General features: G+C 45.8%; 1 protein-coding gene across 8 annotated transcripts in view; it reads right to left on the bottom strand.

The window, feature by feature from the left end:
- Positions 1-1524: 1524 nt before the first annotated feature.
- The window catches only part of LOC133108742 (unconventional myosin-XVIIIa-like), a 106704-nt gene continuing 82543 nt past the window's right edge, over positions 1525-25685 (bottom strand). For 7 of the 8 annotated variants that reach the window (XM_061218453.1, XM_061218452.1, XM_061218450.1 and 4 more), the window contains 9 exons: positions 20373-20489; positions 19144-19227; positions 17369-17506; positions 16973-17158; positions 16299-16438; positions 14770-14814; positions 8381-8494; positions 5599-6980; positions 3467-3606 (listed from right to left, as the gene is read on the bottom strand). In XM_061218453.1, coding sequence (XP_061074437.1) covers positions 5612-6980; positions 8381-8494; positions 14770-14814; positions 16299-16438; positions 16973-17158; positions 17369-17506; positions 19144-19227; positions 20373-20489 — 2193 coding nt within the window. In that variant the 3' untranslated portion in view covers positions 3467-3606; positions 5599-5611. Of the gene's footprint in view, positions 3607-5598; positions 6981-8380; positions 8495-14769; positions 14815-16298; positions 16439-16972; positions 17159-17368; positions 17507-19143; positions 19228-20372; positions 20490-25685 lie in introns of all 8 variants that reach the window. The other variant, XM_061218455.1, reaches the window with a different exon arrangement.

Genomic DNA, 25685 nt, shown 5'->3' on the forward strand with positions numbered 1-25685 from the left:
TAAATTGATGGCCAAAAATGGACATTTTGTTATTAAATCTACAACACAATAAAGTGTGCAAAAAGTGAATGGGTCTGAATCATGGGCGGTTCTACTGGGGTGGCCAAGTGGGCTTGTTTCAATCTGAGAAGAAGAATACCATGCAGTGAATGGATAAGTAACATGTGCATCACAGCTGGTGAGAATGTGATTTTGGACAAAGAATGTGTATTATCATCATGATGTACCTGATTTATTACAATAAATAAGCCTCTGACCTATAATTAAGCCAGTTCAAGAATTTGCGGTCATGGATGTCTCACAAATTTGCTTAATATGATTAAAATGATTAATTCAATTAATTAAAATGATGATAATACACATTGTTGCTTTTTCCAAAATCACATTCTCACCAGCTCTGATGCATGTTACTTATCCAGTCACTTCATGTTAGTCTTCTTCTGAATTAATACAGATAACACAAACTCGACATAACAAAATACACTCAAAATAACGACATAAGACAAATTATCTTCATTTAAATGCAATATTTTAAAACAATAGACGGGTCAGACACAGGGATGTCACAATGTGACATGAGAAGAATGTTTACATGTAACATTTTAAAGACCTTTTGGAAACTATATGAATCATTGTCTTGCATCAATCAACATGTCAAACAAATTGTCTAAATACAATAAGAATATGTACCAGCACCTACACAGTGATATGTACCAGCACCTACACAGTGGGTACAATATTATTATGTAAATGCACATTTTTTAAAACCATCTGTTACAACGTTACGTTAGCTAACTAACTAGATAAGTTAGCAATTTGCCTATACAGATTTAGCTGATTTAGCTAGTAGTACACAAGGGGCCATATTATATTAAAGAAAAACAGCATTCAAGTAATTTATTTCTTGTTCAGACTAACGTCGTTAGCCAGCTAGCTAGCTATCGAGTTACTAGTCTTCAATTTAGTCAGCTAACGTTAGCTAATGTCAGCTAGCTAACTAGTTTGATGTTATTTAATGATGACATTCAAATTTCAAACGTAACGTTACCATTCAACATATTCACTATTTCAACCTGTCACACTGACAAGAGCAAAATGAAGTTTAGATGCTCACAAACTGCACCACATAAGCTTGCGAGCTGTCACGATTTGGTGATTCGGACTTTTTACCGCACATTTGGTAGTCTTGCAAGCTGAGAAGACGGTGTCTTCGTTAAAATAGATTGACTGACAAAACAGAATAACGTGCAAATCAGATTGGTGCTTCTGACATGTGCGCTTTAGATGCACATTTGGAAGGCAGTAAAACGGGAAAGACGGCGTCTTGGTAAAAACGGTATCTTGGTAACGTTAGAGCAGACTGACTATGTGCGGGGTGGCACCCCGGCCACCCCTTTAGAACCGCCCTTGGTCTGAATCCCTTCTGAAGCCACTGCATTTCAGAAGAGGGGGTATGCATAGTAACCCAGTCACTAACAGTGTTGCGTGGAATTTCAAACAATGAAATAGAAACATTCAGAAACATTTCTCAAACAATAACAAACCTTTATTTACAATATGAAAGTTGTACTGCAAAATTATTCCCATAACAATTGGCATTTTTACCCAAGAAAATAAGCATGGAAGTATTCCACAAGCTAAATGAATCACACAGGTATTTATATATTCATATATCTTAATGTGTACAGCCTGTAATGTGTAGTCTGTGTGTATTCTATTTGTTTCATGAGCCATAGTCATAGCGAACACCCCTGCTTTTCCGAGGAGGGTAGCTGAATGCATAGATAACAGGCTGGAGACATAGGTCCTGTGTGGTAGTGCAGTAAGAACCAATCTACATTACACAAGCATGTCCAAACCAACGGGTGGGGTGTGCAACTCCCACAGTGTCTGCTTTCAATAAATTCAGTTTTATTTGCAAAGTTCTCTTTACAAAAGACTGTCACAAAGACGCTTGACAGAGAAGCAGAAAGGCCAACACCAGACCTGAATCCTCAAAATAACAAGTGAGGCAACTGGTACATTCATTGTTACTCAGTACATAATGGATGAAACAAAGTGGTTAATTATAGTTATTCCACCTCACCTGGTTTCTTAGGGCTGAATTAGTTCCTGATTTTAAGGTAAAACACCCAGCAGACTATGTGGCTCCCCTGGACCAGAATTGCAGACCCCTGTCCTAAACACTCAAACTTTTCCAGCAACTGAATTCATCAACTAAACTTTTTCATTCCATGACACGATGCCATGTAAAAAATGTCACATTTGCGTAGAAAGACTTGGTTCATTGAAGCTAACTCTATACAGGCTATTGTGGCAAAAATTACGAATTATGTTTTGTGATGTTATCTTGAAATTAAATCTGGAGAAATGGGGGGATCCGAATGTTTTTTTTCTGAGCAGCCTATCGATTTGTAAAAATGTAATGCATCATAAATTGATGGCAACACACTGGTTCCAACATTAAAACAACCGGAAAGGAATCAAAAAGGATTTCACTGATCGATGGTAGAGGGAGGTGGAAATTGCAGACAAAAGAATAATAACAATGAAATGCCATACCAGAGCCAAAGTGCGTTCCCTATAATGTACATTGAAACACAATGCAACAAGTCCAAAGCAACGACCCATACAAACCCATCACAGCAAACGCATAGTTCATTTGAGATAAAATTAAATTGAAAAGAATTTACATGAAACCCAGAACCCTGAAACTCTTCTTTTATTATTTTCTGCACACTCAGACCCCTTCCAAACACCAGCTTTTTAACCATCGTTTAAAACTCTGTTCTCCAGCATAAATTTCACTGCATATCTTTAACTTTTTTCCCTGTTCTCTAATCACAAATGCAGAAATCAGCCATTAGTCAAGGGCTGGTCATTCTGGGAACATTTAAGGACACCTAGATGAAATGCCTAGCACAGTCAATGCCTAGACGAAAGATTTAAAAAATAACCTAAATCAATGGTGCCGCTCCCCAAAGCTTGTTTTATAATGATTCTAAGCTAGGCTAGAACACTGTGTCCATACTGCATGTACTTACTACAAAGGCATTATGGTTTTTCTTCCTTTAATGCAAACTTTTCTTTAGTAACAATTAAGGGCTCTCTAGCAGACTTAGATGACTTTAGGAGCTAGTTAACAGTTAACAGTTCAAAAATTCAAAAATTAGAATCTGTACTTCTGAGGGGAAGGAGGAGACCTGAGAGTGAGAGGAACTGGGAATTCTGGGAAATGTGGGCTTGTGAAATGAGCCCTTATTAAAAGGGGAACAGGGGGGGTAGTGCAGGGTACAGAGGGAGGGTAGGGTGGGGGACAGAGGGAGGGTAGGGTGGGGTACGGGGAGGTAGGGTGGGGTACAGAGAGAGGGTAGGGTGGGGTACCGGGGGGTAGGGTGGGGGACAGAGAGGGACGGCAGTAGGGCTCAGCTCCTCTACGCCGTGGCGTCGGAGGGCTTGCCATCGCTGTCGCTGTCACTCAGATAGTCGCGCCGGCTGTATCTGGTGCTGTAGGACCCGAGAGACGCACCGCCTTCCTCCTTCTCCTCCTCCTCCTCCTCCTCGTCCGATCTGTCCAAGCCCAAGTGTCTTCGACTGAAGGAGGGGCTGGGGGGGAGACAGGTGGGTGTTAGCGAGGGGCAGACTATCGCCGAGTGGCTAGGGTGCTTGGCTGGAAAGTTGAGTCTGTCAAATTCTTCACTACTACAACACTGTGTGGAAAACCTTGTGTGTTTTCTATGCTTGAACTGGGAAATTAAATTTAACATACAGCTCCTCCAGCAATAGATAAATTAATAAATAATGAAATAAATAGCACCAAGTGGCCTGGTAATACGGAACTGAATAATTATCTCCTTGTATAAACAAAGGTTTCCAACAATCAAACTTGACACTGACAGCAAGCCATACAGAGAGGCTTCACTGTAAAAGCTAAACCAAATCAAACCTAAAACCTGGCAGCATCACGAACAGGGTCCTTCTGAGATGTTTTACGGACATCTGCAATTACACCTATTTTATCTGACCGACACTTCATAGTCCAGAGCAATAGCAATTGGGATTCAGTCTGGGAAAAAATTCCGGTCCTGGGAATACTCTGGTTACTGGGCCAGAATTTTTCAGGATTTATTTTGTCTGAATCACCTTGAATAGCCTTCAGATTGAACTCTAATCCAGTAACCATGATAGCTACCCAAAAATCCCAATAACTGTAAACTGAAAGACATGCCGTTAGCCACACAACACAAGACCTGCCCTGACCACCAGAACACTGTCCTGGACTGCATTTATATGGCTATATGAATGCATTTATATCAATGCCTAATTCAAATAGGACTAATTTTCCCATCACCCCAGGGGGTATTTCATTCGGGGTGGACCATGGGAGATGAAGTCCAGAAGTTGAATGTGGTTCGTAGGCTCATGACTCAGCTGTTGATCAATTAGTGCTCATGCAGGTACTAATAAAGAGAAATCTGTATCAACCAGGCTGCTAAATGACGACATACTGTATGTACATCATTTACTCTGAAGATAATAGCATGTGTATACTGTTTAATCTGAACCGTATTGCGCAATTAATTTGAAGAAAAAAAACCTAGCTTGCATTGTGTGGAAGAAGTGCTTGAATGACAGTAGTTTTCAGAATTTCTTTATTTCTCTTTTTTATTTGTTCGGTTTTGAACCGCCTCTTATTAACTGTTACGCAGCAAAATGTTTAGAAATGATAGAAAGAGACTCCAAACCCTGGAGATTTTCCACATTTGTGTTAACAAAACTAGACAAAATGGCCACCAAAGATTATCACAGGAATCATTCCAGACTGGCAGAATCTCACAGGAACAAACTAACCCAGTTGAGTAAAAAAAAGTCAATAAATACTTTGGAAAACCTGTCTCCCGTGAATTGGTGGTAATTTGAATGCATCTTAATAAGGCAAGCCTCGGGTTATCGGCTGCCAATCTCTTTAATTCACTGGCTATGTAAATCAATGTCCAGGTTTAATTACGTCCACAGTCCGCTAAGAAAAATCTATGGTGGTACCTCTTAATTGTCCCCTCTAAAGCTCTTGTTGTGTTTGCCTTTGTTCCAGGGTTATAAATCACACCAGGGACTCAGTCACGGTTAGTAGTCACATCCAGCAGGCATTTCCAGCCCCTCTTCACAGCAGATTTTAATTTAAATACAAGCAAACAAAAGCCGTCTTTTCTCTGCAGTTTTGTTCAACGACATCGAAGAGCCTTAACCGAGTTACCAGAGACGCACCGATTCATCTGTGCAATGTTAGCCAGATTGCAAAACAATGAGCACGAACAAATGAATTACTTTAATTATCTGGCAAGACGGAATGAAACGGCATCATCTTGACAAAAAACCTCACTTTAAAACGTGCCTGCCAATAACGAGCTGACAAGCCGCATCTGAAGGCACTATTTCTCTGAATTAATTAATTAATTATTTCACTCCACGCAACGAAGGAACATAGAACGCCAGGCAGTGCGATTTGAGTTAATATGGTGAATCAGGTCAGCCCAAATGACTCACTAGTGGGTGAGAAAACACCAAACGGCACCCACACCGGCATGCTGAAGCACCTACTGCCCCTGCTGCCTCAGTCGCTGTCGGCCCTGTACAAGTACTTCATCATCACGTTGTCCACCTTCGCCTTCCTCTTCTTCACCTCCTTCCTGCTGGGAGGGCGTTCCTGGGCGGGGGGCCCAGGCTCCTCTTCCTCTGAGGCCGACGCCCGCCGGCCGGGCCCCCGTTTCACGCTCCCCCCGCTACGGTACGAGATGGTGGAGGCACCCGAGCTGGACCCGGAATCGCTCGACGACTCCGACTCGGACTCCGACTTCCTCTTCCTGTCCTTCTTTTTGGACTTCTTCCCCTTCTTCTTGGAGCCCTTCCTGTGGCGGCCCGCCGAGGAAGAGGAGGAGTCGGAGGCCGAAGACTCCGAGCTGTGGCTCCGTCTGTTGGACTTCTTCTTCTTCCCTTTGCGGCTGCGGTCGCTGCGGGTGGAGCAGCTGCTGATTGGCCGTCGGAACTCCATGACGGACGCGGATCGGCGGAGGGACGTGGAGGCGGAGGTGCCCCGCCCGGTCCTCCCCCCTCCCTCCCCGTCCCGGCCTGGACCCGGCCCCTCCCCCTCCTGCTCAGAGTCCTCCAGACTGGTGCGCTTGAACTTGATAGGCTTGAAGCTCAGGACCTCGTTAATGGCCGCCTCCAGGTCGGGGTCCAGGTAGTTGCGGTGGGTGACGGGCTTGAGGTCGGAGAGGTCGTCGCCGGCGGCGACGGAGGAGGAGGGGCGGGGCTGGGCGGGCACGGAGAGGCTCCGCCCCGCGGCGTGAGGGCCGTAGAACCCGTCCTCGGTGAAGGCCACGCTCAGGGCGTCGTCGTCGAAGGACCCGAACTCGCTCAGGCGGCAGCTGCGCGCCGGGGAGCCACGCGACTCCGCCCGGGGGCTGCGGGGGAGGAGCAGAGACCGGCGGCTGGGGGCGGGGCTGGTCGCCGGGCTACGGGACACGACGCTGCGGCGGGAGCTGGCCCGGCTGAAGCTCCGCGTGGACTTCCCCTCCTCGTCCGAGTCCGGCCCCCAGCGGGAGGAGGCGCGGCTGGGAGCCAGCGAGGAGACGCAGGACTCCCGCTCAAACTCCCGCTCCGACAGGCGGCTCTCCAGACCTGTCCGGGCGCGGGGCGAGGCCTGGGAGAAGGCCCGGTTCTCCACCTCTCCTCCCAGACTGGGCTTCTTACCCAGGGAGGAGAGGTCCGAGGCATCAGCCTGCTGCTCCTTCAGGCTGCGGAGCAGGGGGCTGTCGTCTGCAGCGCCCCCTACAGGGCCTTTAAGAGCGGGGCGCGTGCGGTAGCTCAGCACAGACACAGGCCTGCACTTCTCTACCTCCTTCCCTTCTTTCCCACATTCTTTCCATTCCTTACCCTCTTTCCACTCCTTCCCTTCTTTGGTGTCTGCGTTTGCGGCGTATCTGGGGGGGGGGGTGGGAGGGGAGGGGAGGGGAGGCGGGTGTGGTGGTGGCGGGGAACGGGGTTATGGCACGCAGCGCGAAAAAAAAAAAAGTTGGGAGATGGGGAGGAGAAAGAAAAGAGAAAGAGAAAGCAAAGATGGATGAATAACTCAAACAGAAAGAGGTGAATGATAGAGGTGTGAGAAGACATGAAACTCTGCGGGGAAATAAAAGGAGGCAGGTGTAATGATTAAAGCTTACAGTCCCGACCGGTGACAAGGGCCAAACCTTACAGCACTGCGGGGGCTCGAGACTGCAAGTCAATGAACGAACAGATAAACAACATACATTCATCAAAGGTCAGAGGTCACAGGGGAATAGATTAAAATTAGATGTATTCATGAACTGAATTTCAGGACAGCCGAATGTGTGCAGCGCCACACTTTAATCTACGATGTAAAACAGAATCAGATCCTCAAAGTAATGAGCACTGGATCACTTTACATGCGGAAAGAGAGAGAGACACTGTGTATGTGTGTGAATGAGAGAGTGTGCGTGTGTGTGTGTGTGTGGGAGTGTGTGTGTGTGTGTGAGAGTGTGCGTGTGTGTGTGTGTGGGAGTGTGTGTGTGTGTGTGTGTGAGAGAGTGTGTGTGCCTGTGAAAGAGAGAAAGAGTGTGTGTATATGAAATAGAGATAGTGTGTGTGTGAGAGAGAAGATGAATGAAAAGTAATACAATCAGAGGATTGATTGTTTTTCACACCTTGCTGTTCATTATTCATGGTATAAAGACAGAGTGGGTGTAGAGTGATGCCAATACTTCCTGTACGGAAACATTCCGGCAATGTTAATTCCCAACATCCCGCTTTGCAGTTAACCCGACTGACCCTATTGATTAAGAGGAGAATGACTGGCTTATGACAGCACCCAGACGTACTCCCAGCGTCTGTCTTTACAGACCCCACCCTGGTGTGTGTTCTTACAGCCGTGTCTATGAAACTTCAAACAAAAAGTTGTTTCTCTGCCTTCCGTTAACCTTCTACGGCTGATGCTGGGATGAAGGGGAGAGGGGGAGAAGCCAGAAATGACTGAGAAAGGAACAAAGTCAGGAGAAGTTGTGACTGCTCCCTGAGTCTGTTTGTTTAAATCTGCCCAGGAATGAGACAGCACCATCAGGGATGGAGGATCGATTCCCGCCAGCCAGCTGGACAACCTATAAATCTTAGGGGAGTGGGGGGGGGGCGGTACCCAGCCTTCTAATGCATTCATCAGGGGGGTGTGGTGGGAGGGGGCTAGCAGATTTGTCTCCTCACTGCAGATGGTTACTGGTGGGGAAACCAAAACTCACCTCCGCATAATTACCATCTGATTTACCCCCAGCCCAGTCAGGCACGGGGCAGTACCCCACCCCGACTCACTGACCTGAAGCTTTTTAAGCTCCCATCGTCGGACAGGTTCTTGGCGGATCCTTTGCTTTTGGAGAGCCAGGACTTTCCCCCTTCCTCTGCCTCGGAGTCCGTCTCATCACCCCCCTCGCTGGGGCAGAGAGAGGGGCAGGGGTGGGGTTAGAGCTCAGTGCCCCCCCCATGGGTGTCTCATGGTGTTTGAGGGTTAGTGGGGTCACATGGGTGGTGAAGGGTCACACGAAATGGTCAGAGGATGCACAACACAGGTGCACGAGCTGGATTAGCGGGACGATCCCGGAACATGCCGCAGGTTAACGGGGGGGGAACCCCGAATACAACGCTGGGTTAACTGCAGGCTCCCCGAAATATTATTCACACGGGGTAGCAGAAAACATGCGGTGGGGCTTTTAGTTTCATGTGTTTTCTGTTGACGGATTTAAAAATAGCGCTTTCAAATGTGTGCTGCTTAAGAATTACACCGTTCCCTGTTTAAGAGATCTGTGTGTGGGGACAGAACAGCATGAGAGGGAGAGAGAGAGGGAGAGGGAGGAGAAGGAAGGAGAGAAAAGGAGAGAGAGGGAGAGATGGGGAGGGAGGGAGAGAGGAGAGGAATCCCCCTCTCATTCCCTTTGGCAGATCTGAGCCCTTTCTTCCGCCTGCACATCTACACGTTGGATTACAGAAATCCCTTCTCATCTGTCACAAACCCCGGAGAGCCCCACGGCCCCCCCTCTGAAGACCTCTCACACCTCCCCCTTCCTGCATCGCACTGGGAGTGGAGCCTTTAGCAGGGAAGCACCGCGAATGGGCAGGATCTGAATAACACTCAAATACATCGAGCCAAGGTCACACACAGGCCACTGTATTTACATTTTTAAAAAAGGCCAAGTGTTGGAAAGAGCCAAACATTTTAAACAAAAGATTTGAAGATGATCAATATTCCCAGGCTCATGTAATCTGCTATCTGCCTGTGGGTTTTTGTGTGTGTGTGTGTGTGTGTGTATAGTATGTGTGTATATAGTGTGTATGTGTGTATAGCTGGTCTGTATAATGTGTTTGTGCAATGTGTGTGTATGTAGTATATGTGTGTGTGTATGTATTGTGTGTGTGTGTGTGTGTGTATAGTGTGTGTGTGCATGTATTGTGTGTGTATGTGTGTATAGTGTGTGTGTGCATGTATTGAGTGTTTATGGGGTATAGTGTGTGTGTCTGTCTGTAGGAGTCAGGGGCAGGCTGCTTTGTAAGCGAGATGCTCACACAATTTATGTCTGCAGTCTCACACCATTCCTTAAAGGGCCGGTGAGCCCAGGGGAGAGGGAAAGAGAGGGAGACACTAACTGTGTGTGACAATCTGCCTCCCCCACATATATCAGGCTACATTCATCATAAAAGCTTATCAACCCCCCCACCCCATCTCTACTGAACCCCTTACCCCCCCCCACCCAATCACTACTCCCTACTAAACCTTACCCCCCCACCCCATCTGAACCTTACCCCCCCACCCCGTCTGTTTTGTTAGTTCTTTGCCAGATTGTAATGTGCTCCTGCCATTCTCTCCCGTGTTCTCTCTGTCTGATCTGCCTGTGTTTCCACCCATTTTGTGCACCTCTACCACCGCCTTTTGGATTACCCTTCTGTTCGTGTTTGACCCGCTGTGGTTGGACTGTATTCGGATTCCCGGTTTATGATTTTGGATTTAATTTTTGTTCATCTGCCTTCTCCGACTGCTTTTCAGTTAACAAACTTTTGCCCATGACCACAACCATATTTTGTTATACCTGTTTGCTTGGTTACCGAACCCCTGTCTGGATTACTGAATACGAACTGTACTGTCGACTACATTCCTGTGTGCCCGTGCTTGACCATTGCCTGTTTGACCTGCCAGTCATTCAATACATACTTTTATTGGCAGACCTTTGAGTTCACAATTTGTTCCTGGGTTCTGCACTCTGACAGAACAATCTGGCCAGCTATGGAACCAGCGAACCCGAACCCAACCCAAGGGGCTGACTCCAGGGGCAGGGTTCTGCCCTCCTTCTACAATGGAGCTGGTCAAACCGTGTCGAGCTGGGAGCTGTTCTGAAACCTAGCCTGAGCAGTTTTTTTCCAGTAGGGGACCTCGCTTCATCTCTCAGAGTAGAAAAAGCATTAGAAAAGAGAACGGGAGAAGCTCTCCTTCAGATGAGGAGGGAGGTCTGCACTGCCACGTACCATAATTTGTCAACCGCAGTGTAGCATAATGCTTACGGCTCACTTCCCCCACTGTAGCCTTGAGCAAGGCACTTAACCTGAAGTTCCTCTGTAAATATCTGGCTGTATAAATTGATTATATGTAAAAAGATAGTGAGCTCTATTTAAGAGCGTCAGCTAGATACCGAAAACATAAATGTCGCTGCCTAATTTAAAAATCTATTTTTCTCTCGATCTCTCCCACTCACTTTCATTACTGGTATGCCAGTCCTAGATATAATAAAAACAGAAACAGAACACCCTGTCAATGCCTGCCAATCCACAGGACCAGCAGGTTTCTCTACTGTAGTCTCTAAAAGGTTTATCTCTGTTACAGGTCAATGTGCAGATATCTCATTTGTGTACTGTAGTCTCTAAAAGGGTTCTCTCTGTAACTGGTCAATGTGCCGGTATCCAGTGGGAATGTTAGACCCATTACAGTGCCGCACTGGAAACCAGTGGGAATGTTAGACCCATCACAATGCAGCACCTTCACTGGGTAACCAGTGGAAGATGGGATTTGCATTCAGGAAAGGAGACAGTGAATCTGTTTCAGCCCAAAGGCAGGACACAGGAAACGTGTTCCACAATCCACACTCGAAAGAGCAGCAGCCAGAGTGGCTACTGTGTCTGACTCTGCGGCCTCATTCATAATGAACAGGGAGCAGGAGCAGGAGCAGAAACAGGAACATGACGGGTGCAGGAGCCGCTGCCTCTCCTGTGTGTCCAGCACGATCACGCAGTAACAGCACCGTGCCGGAGTTCCCAGCGTCCTTTCCTCTTACAGGAACCAAAACAAAAACCGAGATGTTGCGCAGAGGTCAAACGTCAGGGTTCAGCAGCAGGGGTCAAACCGTCTTGCCCTTCTTTCTCCGTTTGAGCTCTGTCTTTGCCCTCTGCTGCCCCCGTAAGCGGCCTATGGAAATCTGTTTCTTTCCGCATAAATAACCTCTCGCCCCGCAGAGACAAATCACGTGCTCTCACTTTAGGTGGAGGGAATAACTTTGGTGAGTTATCTGAACACTCAACACAGGACTTCTGGGCTCTCCTTCATGGATAAAATAATACATGGATTCCAGAGCTCTTGGGCGAATAACAGAATAATTGAGTATCGAGCATCATTGCAGATTCCAACACATGACCATCAAGCCGGACCGGGAACCTCGGGGTCATATCCATACGTTTCCATGGGACCAGCGCAGGCGACTCCGTGATTGGCCCGAGCCGAAATCAAAAGTTGGGCACACTTACCTGCATTCGGGCATGTAGTTCACCTATTACACTGTGTGAGTCTGTGGGAAACACTAGCAGCTAGTATGGTGAGGGGAGGGTATGAGGCTAAAAGGAAACTAATGGGCGGGGTTGGGGCGGGGCTTGTATGCAAGTGGCGTGTGGGGGGCGGGGCTTTGTTTGGTGAAGGCCGCTGTCAGTGACATGCAGGTGGTAAGGCATGCGACATCAATCAAAGTGAGTAGGGCGGAGCTAATGGAGCAAAAGCCAATCATCGCATCGTGTGGATAAAGATGCAGCACTAGTACTCTTCCTGTGACCTTGTGTAATCCTTAATTTACATTTTAATTCAATCTTGAATACCATTCCCACCTTTGAATGACAGACTGAGTATACTGCTGCCAAACACGCCCTCATAAACAGCTGTCCAGCTGCAGCGATCTAGTGTAAAACTGCACAAGCCTTCACAGGCACTGCAAGTCCCATGGACACTGCATACAACACTGCTATACACACTGTGCATTACTGCACATGTCTAAGACACTGCATACAACACTGTTATACATACTGTGCAAAACTGCACATGTCTAAGACACTGCATATAACACTGCTATACACACTGTGCAATACTGCACAAGTCTAAGACACTGCATACAACACTGTTATACACACTGTGCAATACTGCACATGTCTAAGACACTGCATACAACACTGCTATACATACTGTGCAATACTGCACAAGTCTAAGACACTGCATACAACACTGCTATTCACACTGCATTACTGCACATGTCTAAGACACTGCATATAACACTGTTATACACACTGTGCAAAACTGCACATGTCTAAGACACTGCATATAACACTGCTATACACACTGTGCAATACTGCACATGTCTAAGACACTGCATATAACACTGCTATTCACACTGCATTACTGCACATGTCTAAGACACTGCATATAACACTGCTATACACACTGCATTACTGCACATGTCTAAGACACTGCATATAACACTGCTATTCACACTGCATTACTGCACATGTCTAAGACACTGCATATAACACTGCTATACACACTGTGCAATACTGCACAAGTCTAAGACACTGCATACAACACTGTTATACACACTGTGCAAAACTGCACATGTCTAAGACACTGCATATAACATTGTTATACACACTGTGCAAAACTGCACATGTCTAAGACACTGCATATAACACTGTTATACACACTGTGCATTACTGCACATGTCTAAGACACTGCATATAACAGTTATACACTGTGAAAAACTGCACATGTCTAAGACACTGCATATAACAGTTATACACTGTGCAATACTGCACATGTCTAAGACACTGCATATAACACTGTTATACACACTGTGCATTACTGCACATGTCTAAGACACTGCATATAACAGTTATACACAGTGCATTACTGCACATGTCTAAGGCACTGCATATAACACTGTTATACACACTGTGCATTACTGCACATGTCTAAGACACTGCATATAACAGTTATACACAGTGCATTACTGCACATGTCTAAGGCACTGCATATAACACTGTTATACACACTGTGCAAAACTGCACATGTCTAAGACACTGCATATAACACTGTTATACATACTGTGCAAAACTGCACATGTCTAAGACACTGCATATAACACTGCTATACACACTGTGCAATACTGCACATGTCTAAGACACTGCATATAACACTGCTATTCACACTGCATTACTGCACATGTCTAAGACACTGCATATAACACTGCTATACACACTGCATTACTGCACATGTCTAAGACACTGCATATAACACTGCTATTCACACTGCATTACTGCACATGTCTAAGAGACTGCATATAACACTGCTATACACACTGTGCAATACTGCACAAGTCTAAGACACTGCATACAACACTGTTATACACACTGTGCAAAACTGCACATGTCTAAGACACTGCATATAACACTGTTATACACACTGTGCAAAACTGCACATGTCTAAGACACTGCATATAACACTGTTATACACACTGTGCATTACTGCACATGTCTAAGACACTGCATATAACAGTTATACACTGTGAAAAACTGCACATGTCTAAGACACTGCATATAACAGTTATACACTGTGCAATACTGCACATGTCTAAGACACTGCATATAACACTGTTATACACACTGTGCATTACTGCACATGTCTAAGACACTGCATATAACAGTTATACACAGTGCATTACTGCACATGTCTAAGGCACTGCATATAACACTGTTATACACACTGTGTATTACTGCACATGTCTAAGACACTGCATATAACAGTTATACACAGTGCATTACTGCACATGTCTAAGGCACTGCATATAACACTGTTATACACACTGTGCATTACTGCACATGTCTAAGACACTGCATATAACAGTTATACACTGTGCAAAACTGCACATGTCTAAGACACTGCATATAACAGTTATACACTGTGCAATACTGCACATGTCTAAGACACTGCATATAACACTGTTATACACACTGTGCATTACTGCACATGTCTAAGACACTGCATATAACAGTTATACACAGTGCATTACTGCACATGTCTAAGGCACTGTTATACACCAGACTCTTCTAATATTCTAATAGAAACATTTCTGGTGAGCTGAGGATATATTGCCAATTCAATATGAGTATAATAGACTGCATTTAGGGATTGTTTCCCTCGCTGCATATGCACAGTAAGTGATCTAAGACAGGTTATAAATCAAAGGTGAGTAATAAGTTGAATTATTTTGAGAATTGAAAGGGGCTGTCGGCTATAAGTGGAAGTGTACTGAGCACTGCATCCTTATCCAGCAGAGAACAATGGACCGTTGAAACAGTGAGTACTTTAAAAAAGCTAACACAAGGGCAATAGCAGAAGGGAACTCCCGGTCTCACGTTTTGTTCTTTCGTTTCTGATACTTGGCCACCATGTCTTGTAGACTGGAATGAGAGACACCAACAAAAAAAATGGAATATGGAGAAATAGAAACAAAACAGATTCAGAGAACATAGAAACTGAAAACAAAACTATAGAAAAATGAGCATGGTAAACATAGAAAATCAACAAAGAAATCAACTGAGACACATGCAATGCAGGAGAGAGAGGGGGAGCAGGAGGGCTAGATACTGTAATTACCTCGTTTTGGTAATGTTTTATTTTACAGCTTGTTAAGTACACAGCTACTTGTGTAATTATTAGTTAACTGCTTTGATTTCAGTGGTAAGTGCTATGGAACAAAGTACCATATGTAAGGACGTTTTACAGACCCTTTAATAGTACTCACCTCTGAAATCAAAGTTACCTAATGCCTAATTTACCTGTTAGTTACCCTGTAAATACTGGGTAAAATAAAGCGTAACCCATGTTGTCTTTCTGCTTCTTTTCCCTGACTGAGATGGGATTAGTTGTATATTTTTGGGGGTAAAGCCCTGGTGGGGGCTGGGGGATGCGGGATGGGGCGCAAACACACGCCCCTGATTCCGATTCTCAGCCACGCTGGCCTGAGAAGAGCAGATCTCTCTCCCCGGGACCGCCCCCACAAAACAAAAACACAGCAACTCAGAACCAACGGAACGCCAGAGAAAACAAAACCAGCAAATGAAGAAATTAGAGGATCTCAATCAAAAGTAGGAAACTGAGTTAACTGAGACCCCTTATTTAATCTCTGATTTAAGCAGTGAACAAGTTGTACTAAACACGGATTTAGTCTCTGAAGACACGCTGGGTAATCTTATTTTTCATATTTCAGTGAAACTTTCTGTGAGAACACAGGATATATAAATACAAAAGGCAGGAGCTGTTTTTATGATTCATGATTATTATTTCTATGAATATCACTCTGAACTGCTAAAAACATGCTGTCTGTACTTTTTGTCTTAACTGGCCCAATTAGTGACCAGTACAAAGTGTGAAGAGCATCATTAGTGGTATTTTCAGCTGTAGCTGGAGTTGAATTATAAACTGGCATTTAATTAATGATTAAGCCTATTATGAACTGCATCAGAATTCTGAACCAAAGCCCAGCAACATAAATGCCCCCGAATGTCCAACTGCCCCCAACATGCCCCCAAAGGTGCAACTGCACTGGGCGGGGCTGGGGTAGTTGTACACATCCACCAATGCCAACATGTTTCTCATTAATACCTGCAGAGCCAGAATTCTACCCCTCTCTGTCCAGCTGGAACTAGCCTGGCTCATTATAGCCTTTTTCCACTGTAGAGCTGAACCAGACTGGCTCATTATAGCCCTTTCCCACTGTAGAGCTGAACCAGACTGGCTCATTATAGCCCTTTCCCACTGTAGAGCTGAACCAGACTGGCTCATTTTATCCACCTCCTCTGTTGAGTTGAATCAAGGCTGGCTTATTACACCCTTCTCCCCGTGTGCGTACTGGCTCATAGTGGGGCGAGCCCCAGAAGCCCACCTGTTGATGAGGTCCTCATTGTCATCGCTTTCCATCTCATCCTCAATGGCCGCCTGGAGGTCACCGATCCTCTTAAAGGCCAGCTTGAGGTCTGCCTGGAGGCTGTGATTGCCTGCTTCCAAGCTCTCAATGTCCATTTCCTAATGGGAGACAATATAGAACACTGTAAAAATTGAAATCTTCACCATCATTCCAACAATATGCAACAGAGTAAATATATAAACCTTAACCATCACCACAATTCTACTGAACATCCCTGCTGTAAAATCCAGCTATGCCAGGTTGACCAGCTCAAATTTCAAGCTGGTCAAGAGGTGTATGAGCTGGTCAACCAGCTAGTGCTGGTAGCTTGTCTGGGGTGTGACCTGAAAAACATACCATAGCTTGAGCTGCTCAAACCATGTCTTGCTGGTAGCTAGTCTAAACTGGTCAACCAGCTAAACCATGTCAAGCTGGGAGCTGGTCTAAACATGTCAACCAGGTACCAGCTGTTTCACAACCTAGCTTGAGCCGTTTTCTTTTCAGCACGGATAGTAAATATCTAAACCATCACCCCAATAACAGTGAACATAGTAACTATCTAAACCATAAATACACACTGCTATAATGAAAGTCACTGAAGCGCATGGTATCTGTCGGAGTGTTGGTCAGTAATTGGGATCCGAGCCCCTCACCAGGTCGTGCTTCTTGCGGCTGGCCTCGGCCTCCTTCTTGGCCAGCTCGGCGGACTCCTCCTTGATGTCGCGGATCTGCCGCTGCAGCCGCTTGTTCTGCTCCTTCTCCCGGCTCTCCGCTGCGCCCCGCTGGTCCCGCTCCTCTGTCAGCTTCTCCAGGCTCTCCTTCAGCCGCGCCACCAGGCTCTGAGCCACGGACGGACAGACGGACAGGGTCAGGTCAGGACACAGAGACGGACGGACGCACGGACAGGGTCCGGTCAGGACACAGAGACGGACGGACAGACGGACAGGCAGACAGGACACTAAGTGCTCGTCATTATGGAGGACCTGACAGGCTCACAGACGCTCTGGACTGGTCGGCTCACTGTGAGTGGCTGCTCTGTGGCCTCTCACCTCCAGGCGCTTGCTCTGCGTCTTCTCAAACTCCAGCTTGGTCTCCACCTCCCGGATCTTGGCCTCCTGCCGGCTGACCTGAGATTTCTCCACCATGGACTGCTCCTGGAAGTCCAGCTGACTCTGCAGACCCTGCATCTGCAAGAGATCCACCACCAGGCCTCAGTGACGCCCGGTCTGAACTGCTCATGAGCAGTTCCACCGCCAGCCCACAGTCACAAATGGTCTGACCTGGTCATGACCAATCCTAACACCAGCCCTCAGTCACAAATGGTCTGACCTGGTCATGACCAATCCTACCACCAGCCCTCAGTCACAAATGGTCTGACCTGGTCATGACCAATCCTACCACCAGCCCTCAGTCACAACCGGTCTGAACTGGTCATAACTAGTCACTTGAGACAGTACCAACTTGAAATACATAAGAAAAAAAAAAACATGGTTCCATGTGTTTAGTACAACCTGCTCACTGCTGGGTTCAGCCCAGGGCAGCCCGATCAAAGTGCATATCTGATTACAGTCTCTCTAATCAATAGTAAAATACCTATGATACAGTCCTCAGAGTAGTTCATATGAAAACATTAAATATTCCAACTGAAGAAAAACAGTTTCTTGACTTTTGCCTTTTGCTGGCTAAATACGTATATTGCATTTGATTTGGTAGATAAATCCCTAGTACAATATCTGGACAGAATAGAATCTCTCTGTAGTATCGAATGAGATTTTAACAGGGTGAGAGTAAGTTTAAGATTAACACATTAAACCAGTAATGTTTTTAGTGATTCTACATTAACTACTTTAGAAAATGTAGACTCTATAACATTGTTGGCTTAAATTGAAGGCACTGCAACATTTTTACGTTATTACACCTACTTACTCATGCGATTATCTAATCAGCCAACTGTGTGGCAGCAGTGCAATGCATACAATCATGGAGACACGGGTCTGGAGCTTCAGTTAATGGAATGGGGAAAAATGTGATCTAAGTGACTTTGACCATGGAATGATTGCTGGTGGCAGACAGGGTGGTTTGAGTATCTCAAGTGGGGCGACAGGCGACAAGTGGGGCGACGTGGCTCAGGCAGTAAGAGCAGTCGTCTGGCAGTCGGAGGGTTGCCGGTTCGATCCCCCGCCCGGGCTGTGTCGAAGTGTCCCTGAGCAAGACACCTAACCCCAAAATGCTCCTGATGAGCTGGTCGGGGCCTTGCATGGCAGCCAATCGCCGTCGGTGTGTGAGTGTGTGTATGAATGGGTGAATGGAGAAGCATCAATTGTACAGCGCTTTGGATAAAGGCGCTATATAAATGCCTGCCATTTACCATCTCACGCACACTAGTCTCAACAGTTTGCAAAGAATGGTGAATTATTATTTTTTAATCCAGTGAGCAGCAGTTCGGCAGACATAAATGCCCTGTTAATGACAGACGGCCAGACTAGTCAAAGCTGACAGGAAGGTGACAGTAACGCAAATAACCACACATTGCAACAGTGGTATGCAGAAGAGCATCTCTGAACACACAACGCATCATAACTCTAAGTGGATAGGCTACAGCGGTAGAAGTCTAATAAATACCTAACAAAGTGCTCGGTGAGTGTACGTATATGCTCCGTGTACGTATATGCTCCGTGTACACTGCGTTGCCCTCTTGTATAAGAAAGCTCAGTGTGTCTGGCTGGTTAAATAATGGTTGAATAAATATAAACAGGAAAGCACAGACCATTCCCATATCACAAAAAACACTTGCAGCAGGCAGCCATGTTGTGAGGGGGCTTACCTTCTCCTGGACTTCCTGTTTGTCCTTCAGGGCTTCCTCCAGCTGGCTCTGCAGGTCGCTGATCTGTGACAGGTTCTGGGACGACTGTCGGGGAAAAGACAAGAGCTCAGCTCGCACCAAACACCCAGAAACTTCCCTGATGTAAAATCCAGTCACACTAGCTTGACCAGCTCTTGAAAATTGAGCTGGTCAAGCTAGTCATAAACTGGTCAGGCTGGGTATGAGCTGGTCAACCAGCTAGTGCTAGAAGCTGGTCTGAGCTGGTAGCTGGCCGAAACATAGCTTGAGCTGGTCAAACCAGCTACCAGCTGTTACAAAACCTAGCTTGAGCTATTTTTTACAGCAGGGCAGTGCTGCTCAGAGCACAAACTCAGGTCTTTCCAGCATGCATTACTGCCCCAGATCGCACTTCTGTTATCAGGCATGTATCATGGGTACCTCTACACTAACTGTGGAATTAATATGGATGGGTACCTCCACACCTACTGTGGAATTAATATAGTCGAACTCAACTCAGCCCAAGAACCTCTTAGAGAACTCTCTTCATGTAAATATCCCTTCACAATAACATAAAAATATATCCAACTCAGCCCAAAGTAAGAGGAATAGACATGCAGGAGGTGGAAGTTCCTCAGACTTGGTTTAAAGAGCAAGTTGTTGCCGCAGCTCGAATAAGGCTTGGAACTGAAGACAAACCCTAAAGGTGTGAGGAAAGTGTAAGCACTGAGATAATTATACAAAATGGCAGCTGTGGAAAATGTGCAACACATGGCTTTGATGTGCATTAAATCATCTATTTGAGTGAGCTTCGCTGGTGAACCACTTCAGATAAGTGCTTTCATTACGGGCTCGTTCAGCTACACAAACCCGCAAACCGAAGCGAACAGCCCCTCCATGTTTTTGAGCATATGTCCTCTGGCACAAGTGGAATCGGAGCTCAGCGGAAATTTCATAGATTTCGTAGAACGGAGCTTTTTGGTCATAAATAGATTTGCGCCTCTGAGCCAGCCACCTACGCCACGGCTGTTTCCACAAACCGACGGGAGTAAAACAATACAGAGACGTTAAAAATTTGCCCGAGAAAACTATGCTATGAGAAATGACATTTAATATACTGATACCACACTGTGCTGCTGACATCATCCTGGCATCAGCTGTGATAGGGCTACGCTATGAGGGGGTGCGTGGGTGAGCCCAGTTACCTGGGAGACACAGGTGTGGGTGGTTACCTGGGAGACAGCCGCCTTGTGCTTCTTCATCAGCTCGTTCATGTCCTCCTGGTCTTCCTCTATCCGAGACTGCAGGTCATTCTTCTCCCGCTGGGCACGGCTCAACTGCTCCTCCAGCTGAGAGAGGGAGAGGGGAGAGAGGAGAGAGAGAGGGATAAGGAGAGAGGAACAGAACGTACAATGTTTTTATAGGCACTGTGACAAAGAGACTTTACCGTGGAAATACGGAAAATTGGGCCTGAACCCCCAAAATGCGAGCAACTGAGATAAAAAAAAAAGCTCCCCAGTGGGAAGAAACCTCAGGAGATAATCTCACATATCCAGCAACAGAAAGACACACAAACACACACACACATAAATGCACACACAGACATGCACGCACATACACGCAAACAGGCATACACATACAGGCGCACATACACACGTGCGCACACACACACACACACACACTGATCAGTAACATAAGCCAGAGGATCGGAAAACAGACAGGGAAACTGAGGAATCTTTGGACATACAGGGAAACTGCAGTAAACTAATCTAATTTCCACCAATAGTTAAACTGCACACTGTTATTCCCAGAGCTCGTCCACAGACCTTTCCCACTCAGTGGAACACACTCCCAGATGACAAAGCACCGTCCTGATTGGACGGAACGTATTTCAGCATAACACAGCAGAAACATTAATTACACATACCAATTAGCACCTTAGACTAGAGCCGAATGCAATTCCCTGTGAAATTATAGGTGTAATATTACTTCTAAAATGAACAGAAGGAGAGGCCATTTGGCAGAGCTGGTGGCAGGGAGCACTAATACATAATGGAAATGTCAGCATGCATATATGAAGCTAATGAATCTATTATCACGCAACAGAGAAAATAAATGACTTTAGTAGCAAGACAGTGCAATGTCATTCATCTTATTAAAACACTGCAACAAAAGAACCCCAGTGGGAAATGTGCAATGAACCATAGACATTACATTGTACTTATTTACAAAACAGAAAAAAGCAAATTCTCTAAATAAGATAATGGCTGCAATGAATCCTGGTGACTCCAGCCCCTTCTCCCTGGGTGACATTACACCCTGCAGGGATCCTGGCCAACTGGCTACATGCAGCTATGCAGCTACACCCTATCAGCAGTGACAACACACACTGCACACCCAGCTACACCCTATCAGCAGTGACAACACACACTGCACACCCAGCTACACCCTATCAGCAGTGACAACACACACTGCACACCCAGCTACACCCTATCAGCAGTGACAACACACACTGCACACCCAGCTACACCCTATCAGCAGTGACAACACACTGCACACCCAGCTACACCCTATCAACATCTACAACAGACACTGTACATCAAGCTACACCCTATCAACATCTACAACCCAAACTGCACACCAAGCTACACCCTATCAACATCTACAGCACACACTGTACATCAAGCTACACCCTATCAACATCTACAACACAAACTGCACACCAAGCTACACCCTATCAACATCTACAACACACACTGTACATCAAGCTTCACCCTATCAACATCTACAACACACACTGTACACTCAGCTACACTATCAACATCTACAACACACACTGCACACCAAGCTACACCCTATCAACATCTACAACACACACTGTACACTCAGCTACACTATCAACATCTACAACACACACTACACACCCAACTACACCCTATCAGCTTATACAACACACACTACACACCCAGCTACACCCTATCAGCAGCTACAGCACACACTGCACACCCAGGGTCTGAAATTAGGTGTGCAGAGCTGTTGGTTTGGTGGTATACAGGTTTATTCTGTTCAGCAATTACCTTGGCTCACAAAGCTATATATACCACTGGTTTACTTATTCACCAATTCATCAAACCACAGGTTTCATATTGGGACAAAAGATCAGCTGTCATTCCTGAGACCATGAGTGTGTTGCTAAAATGTCAGGTCATGTAAATGATCGAGCTAATGGCATAATTCCAGCATTCCCACACTTCAGAATGATGTCATGCTACTTTTAATTTCACTCCATTTCCCCCCAACCCACAACCCCAACCCCCTCCCCTGGTGACTCTATTTGCACATCCCTGCAGTCAGCCTTGTCAGCAACTTCACAATTTCAGCGCACGAATGCATTTTTGACAAGATAAGTGGGAAGAGGCTTTTGTTTTTGTTTGAAATAGCATTTATCAAAATGTCTTCATTGTACCCTGGGCTTCACAGTGAAGGGCAGGTTCTGCCAGTGGAGGACTGGGACTCTGATAGCCTCTATATTTCACTTCCTGCTCTATTTAATGAATTAGCATATACTGTATGTAGGGACCACCTGACTGCACTTCCCATGATTCCACAGGACACTTAAGTTTACGGCACCGCCCCCGGCGTAACGTATAGTTACAGCTTTGCGTGTATCCACGCCGAAGTTTAGCTTTGTCTTAACTGAGATTACTGTGAATGTGTGTGTTTTTATTCAGCTTTGTTTTTTAATTCATGTGAATGCATTCTGTTAGCTGCGTGTTTACGTGAATAGGTTCACCGGCTTTCGCGTATGTAGTTAAGCTACACATAGCCTGTCTCCTCGCAGCTAACACTCCCACTCAGAAATCAAGGTAACCAACGTATCCGGTAGTTGTGAATAACCCAGTAATTGTTTCTTGTATCGCTTCGAGTTGAAGCTACGCTTCTCTCTTTGTCGAGTGATACCTGTAGCATTAGTTTGTACAGTCATGCAGGCCTGCTCTTGCTACTGTGGTGGCCCGATCAGGGATCGATACACCACTGGAGTGGAACGGCGAGGACGCCGACGTCAGGAGCTGGGTAAAGTAATTGACGGCGAATATGTCCCTATGTCCGTTTTAAATAGAGCCGCACCTTGGAGAGAGCCGGGGGGAAGAGTCAGCACCACGGCCAGCACCACCGGGGCGAGGCGCGTGCGGAATGCAAACCTCCAACTAATTTTGAGTAAACAGGCACAGCTGAGCTGAATGAGAGAGGAGACCAGCACGCTACAAAAAGCCGGGCTGGAGAACAGAGCGGGGCTGGCAACGGAGGCGGAGAGCTGTGCAACCCGTGCTTGACTAAAGAGTGCAGCGTAAAGCCGAACGAGCCACCACTTGGAAAACGGGGTGGAATTCCGGGAGAAACCCCGCGACCGAAACTTAACTCGGGGCCTCACGTCAGCGTATCTCTCCTGCTGTAAAACCGGCTAACCTGTCCCGCTCTGAATTCAAACAGAATCCCCTAAGGAGGGCGGACAAGCGGACTACCGAGGCCGGGGGAGACACGGACGAACGCTGTCACGTGGATGCCGGTTCTTTTTTGTTTTTTCCTTTTCGGTGTTCCTAATTTTCTGGCCGTTGATTTATTTTTTTGAAAGGAACCTAAAATTTTGTTCTGGACAATTGAAATGTCTGAAAGACACTAAGAACAATAAAATAATTTTTGTTCACACCTTTTGCTCTCTCTCTCTCTCTCTCAACCAGCGGGGCACCACACTACCTTTACCTTTAAGGACACGTGTGCTTGCATGCACACGCACACAAGCCCAAAACTCATTCATTTCCTTCACTTCCTCCCAGTTAGCTCAACTCGTTTATGTTCTGTGTTTATATGTTTAATACATTTATTTTATTAAACCCAGTGTCTGTTTTGATGTCTCATGAACTGGAGGGCTGAGTCAAATCAGTCTTTCGAAGAACTTCCAACCTTCAGGTTATCGATTATATTTGACCATTAATATTGGTAATTTTACTTATTAATGAAATGTCCACATTGTGGGTTAGTTGAGATTGATTACTTTCTGCACTTATACTGCTACACCACATAATTGACGCCATATGTGAAGATTATTAAAATTGAAACAGAGAATGGAGTAAAACCTGACTGAACAGGGTCCGTAAACACAGAGATGGATTGCTGACACCCTTCCCACAGTCTCAACCATCCCACAGTCTGCACACAGTCTGTTCCTGTTGTTTCTAATGTAGCATTTCAGTAGAGATAATTATTGCAAACTATTTTAGTAAAAAAAAACAGTGCTGTACTGAATGTCCATTCGCAGAGCCCCAACACTATGCTAAAGAAAAACTTCATATGAACCAATCCATCAAGTGTACCTTCCCTGTCCACAACCAGGGTAGATCCTTCTGTACATCTAAAACCATGGGATGGAGTGCCACTGAGCTAGGTTTTCTTCCTGAAAAGAAATCAGCCAGATATTGACAAGACTGTTTTGAGCACACAGCCTTTAGGACAACAGATGCTGCAAGCGGAGGCTTTAAAAACAATGGGAAGGTAAAAGTTGAGCCTTTTTTCCGGTGTGTTTCAATTCACAACTGCCTTTGTAGCTATTTCAGTCCAAGACAGTGATGTTATTATACTGACAGCAACAGTGCCGTGCTGAGTGAAGCATCTCGCCGTTAAATAAAGAGGCAGGAAATCGCCCCACCAGCCTGACACAATTGTGGAAAGAGAGATTTGCTTTCCTGATGTCTCTTCAAAGAGCCAGTGTCAAGTGATGCCTGGAGGCAAAAGACCCCTTCTTACTGATTCACTGCGTTTCAGCAAATCTGTCTTTTACTGACGCTTTCTGGAGCTTTCTGACATGGGCCTGCGGTCCTTACTGTGCAGAACATGCTGGAGCTTCTCATGGACAGACCACACAGACCCAAAAACCTACTGCCCAAAGGACCGACAGACGCAAACACCTATTGCTCAACGGGCCTTCAGACCCAAAAACCTACTGCCCAACAGACCTACAGACCTAAAACATTGCACAAAGGGCCTACCTCAATGGAGGAACATACCATCAGCAGGACACGCGTGCGAATATGAATGGTTAACGGTAAAGGTCACACATAAAGAAAACACGCTGCTGATCCAACTGTACAGCTTGTTCCTCATATCAGTGTATGACCCCTAACATCCTGCCACCAAGAAACTCAATTACAGCTCCCTGTGCAGAGATAACATTCAGCCAATGACAATGTCATTAATGTGATGTATCACAAGGTGGTACGTCTTGGTCAAATCATCGGGATTAAATGCATCTGGAAAATGATCAAATTAAATGCATCTGGAAACGTATCATTACAAGGAGGAAGCCATTTTTCAGCAGTCAATAACTGAACCTACAGCCTGTAGAGGGGGAAGGGGGATGGTGGGGCTCATGAGACCAATTTCTTCATCTCTCTGATTAATGGGCAGTACAGCAACACAATGATCGCCATGGGGATTGTCATCGTGACTGTCACAGGTATTGTCATGGAAACTGTCAAGGAAAAGGTGGT

Source organism: Conger conger, chromosome 13 (assembly GCF_963514075.1).
Source record: "Conger conger chromosome 13, fConCon1.1, whole genome shotgun sequence".
In the NCBI taxonomy this organism is placed as follows: Eukaryota; Metazoa; Chordata; class Actinopteri; order Anguilliformes; family Congridae; genus Conger; species Conger conger.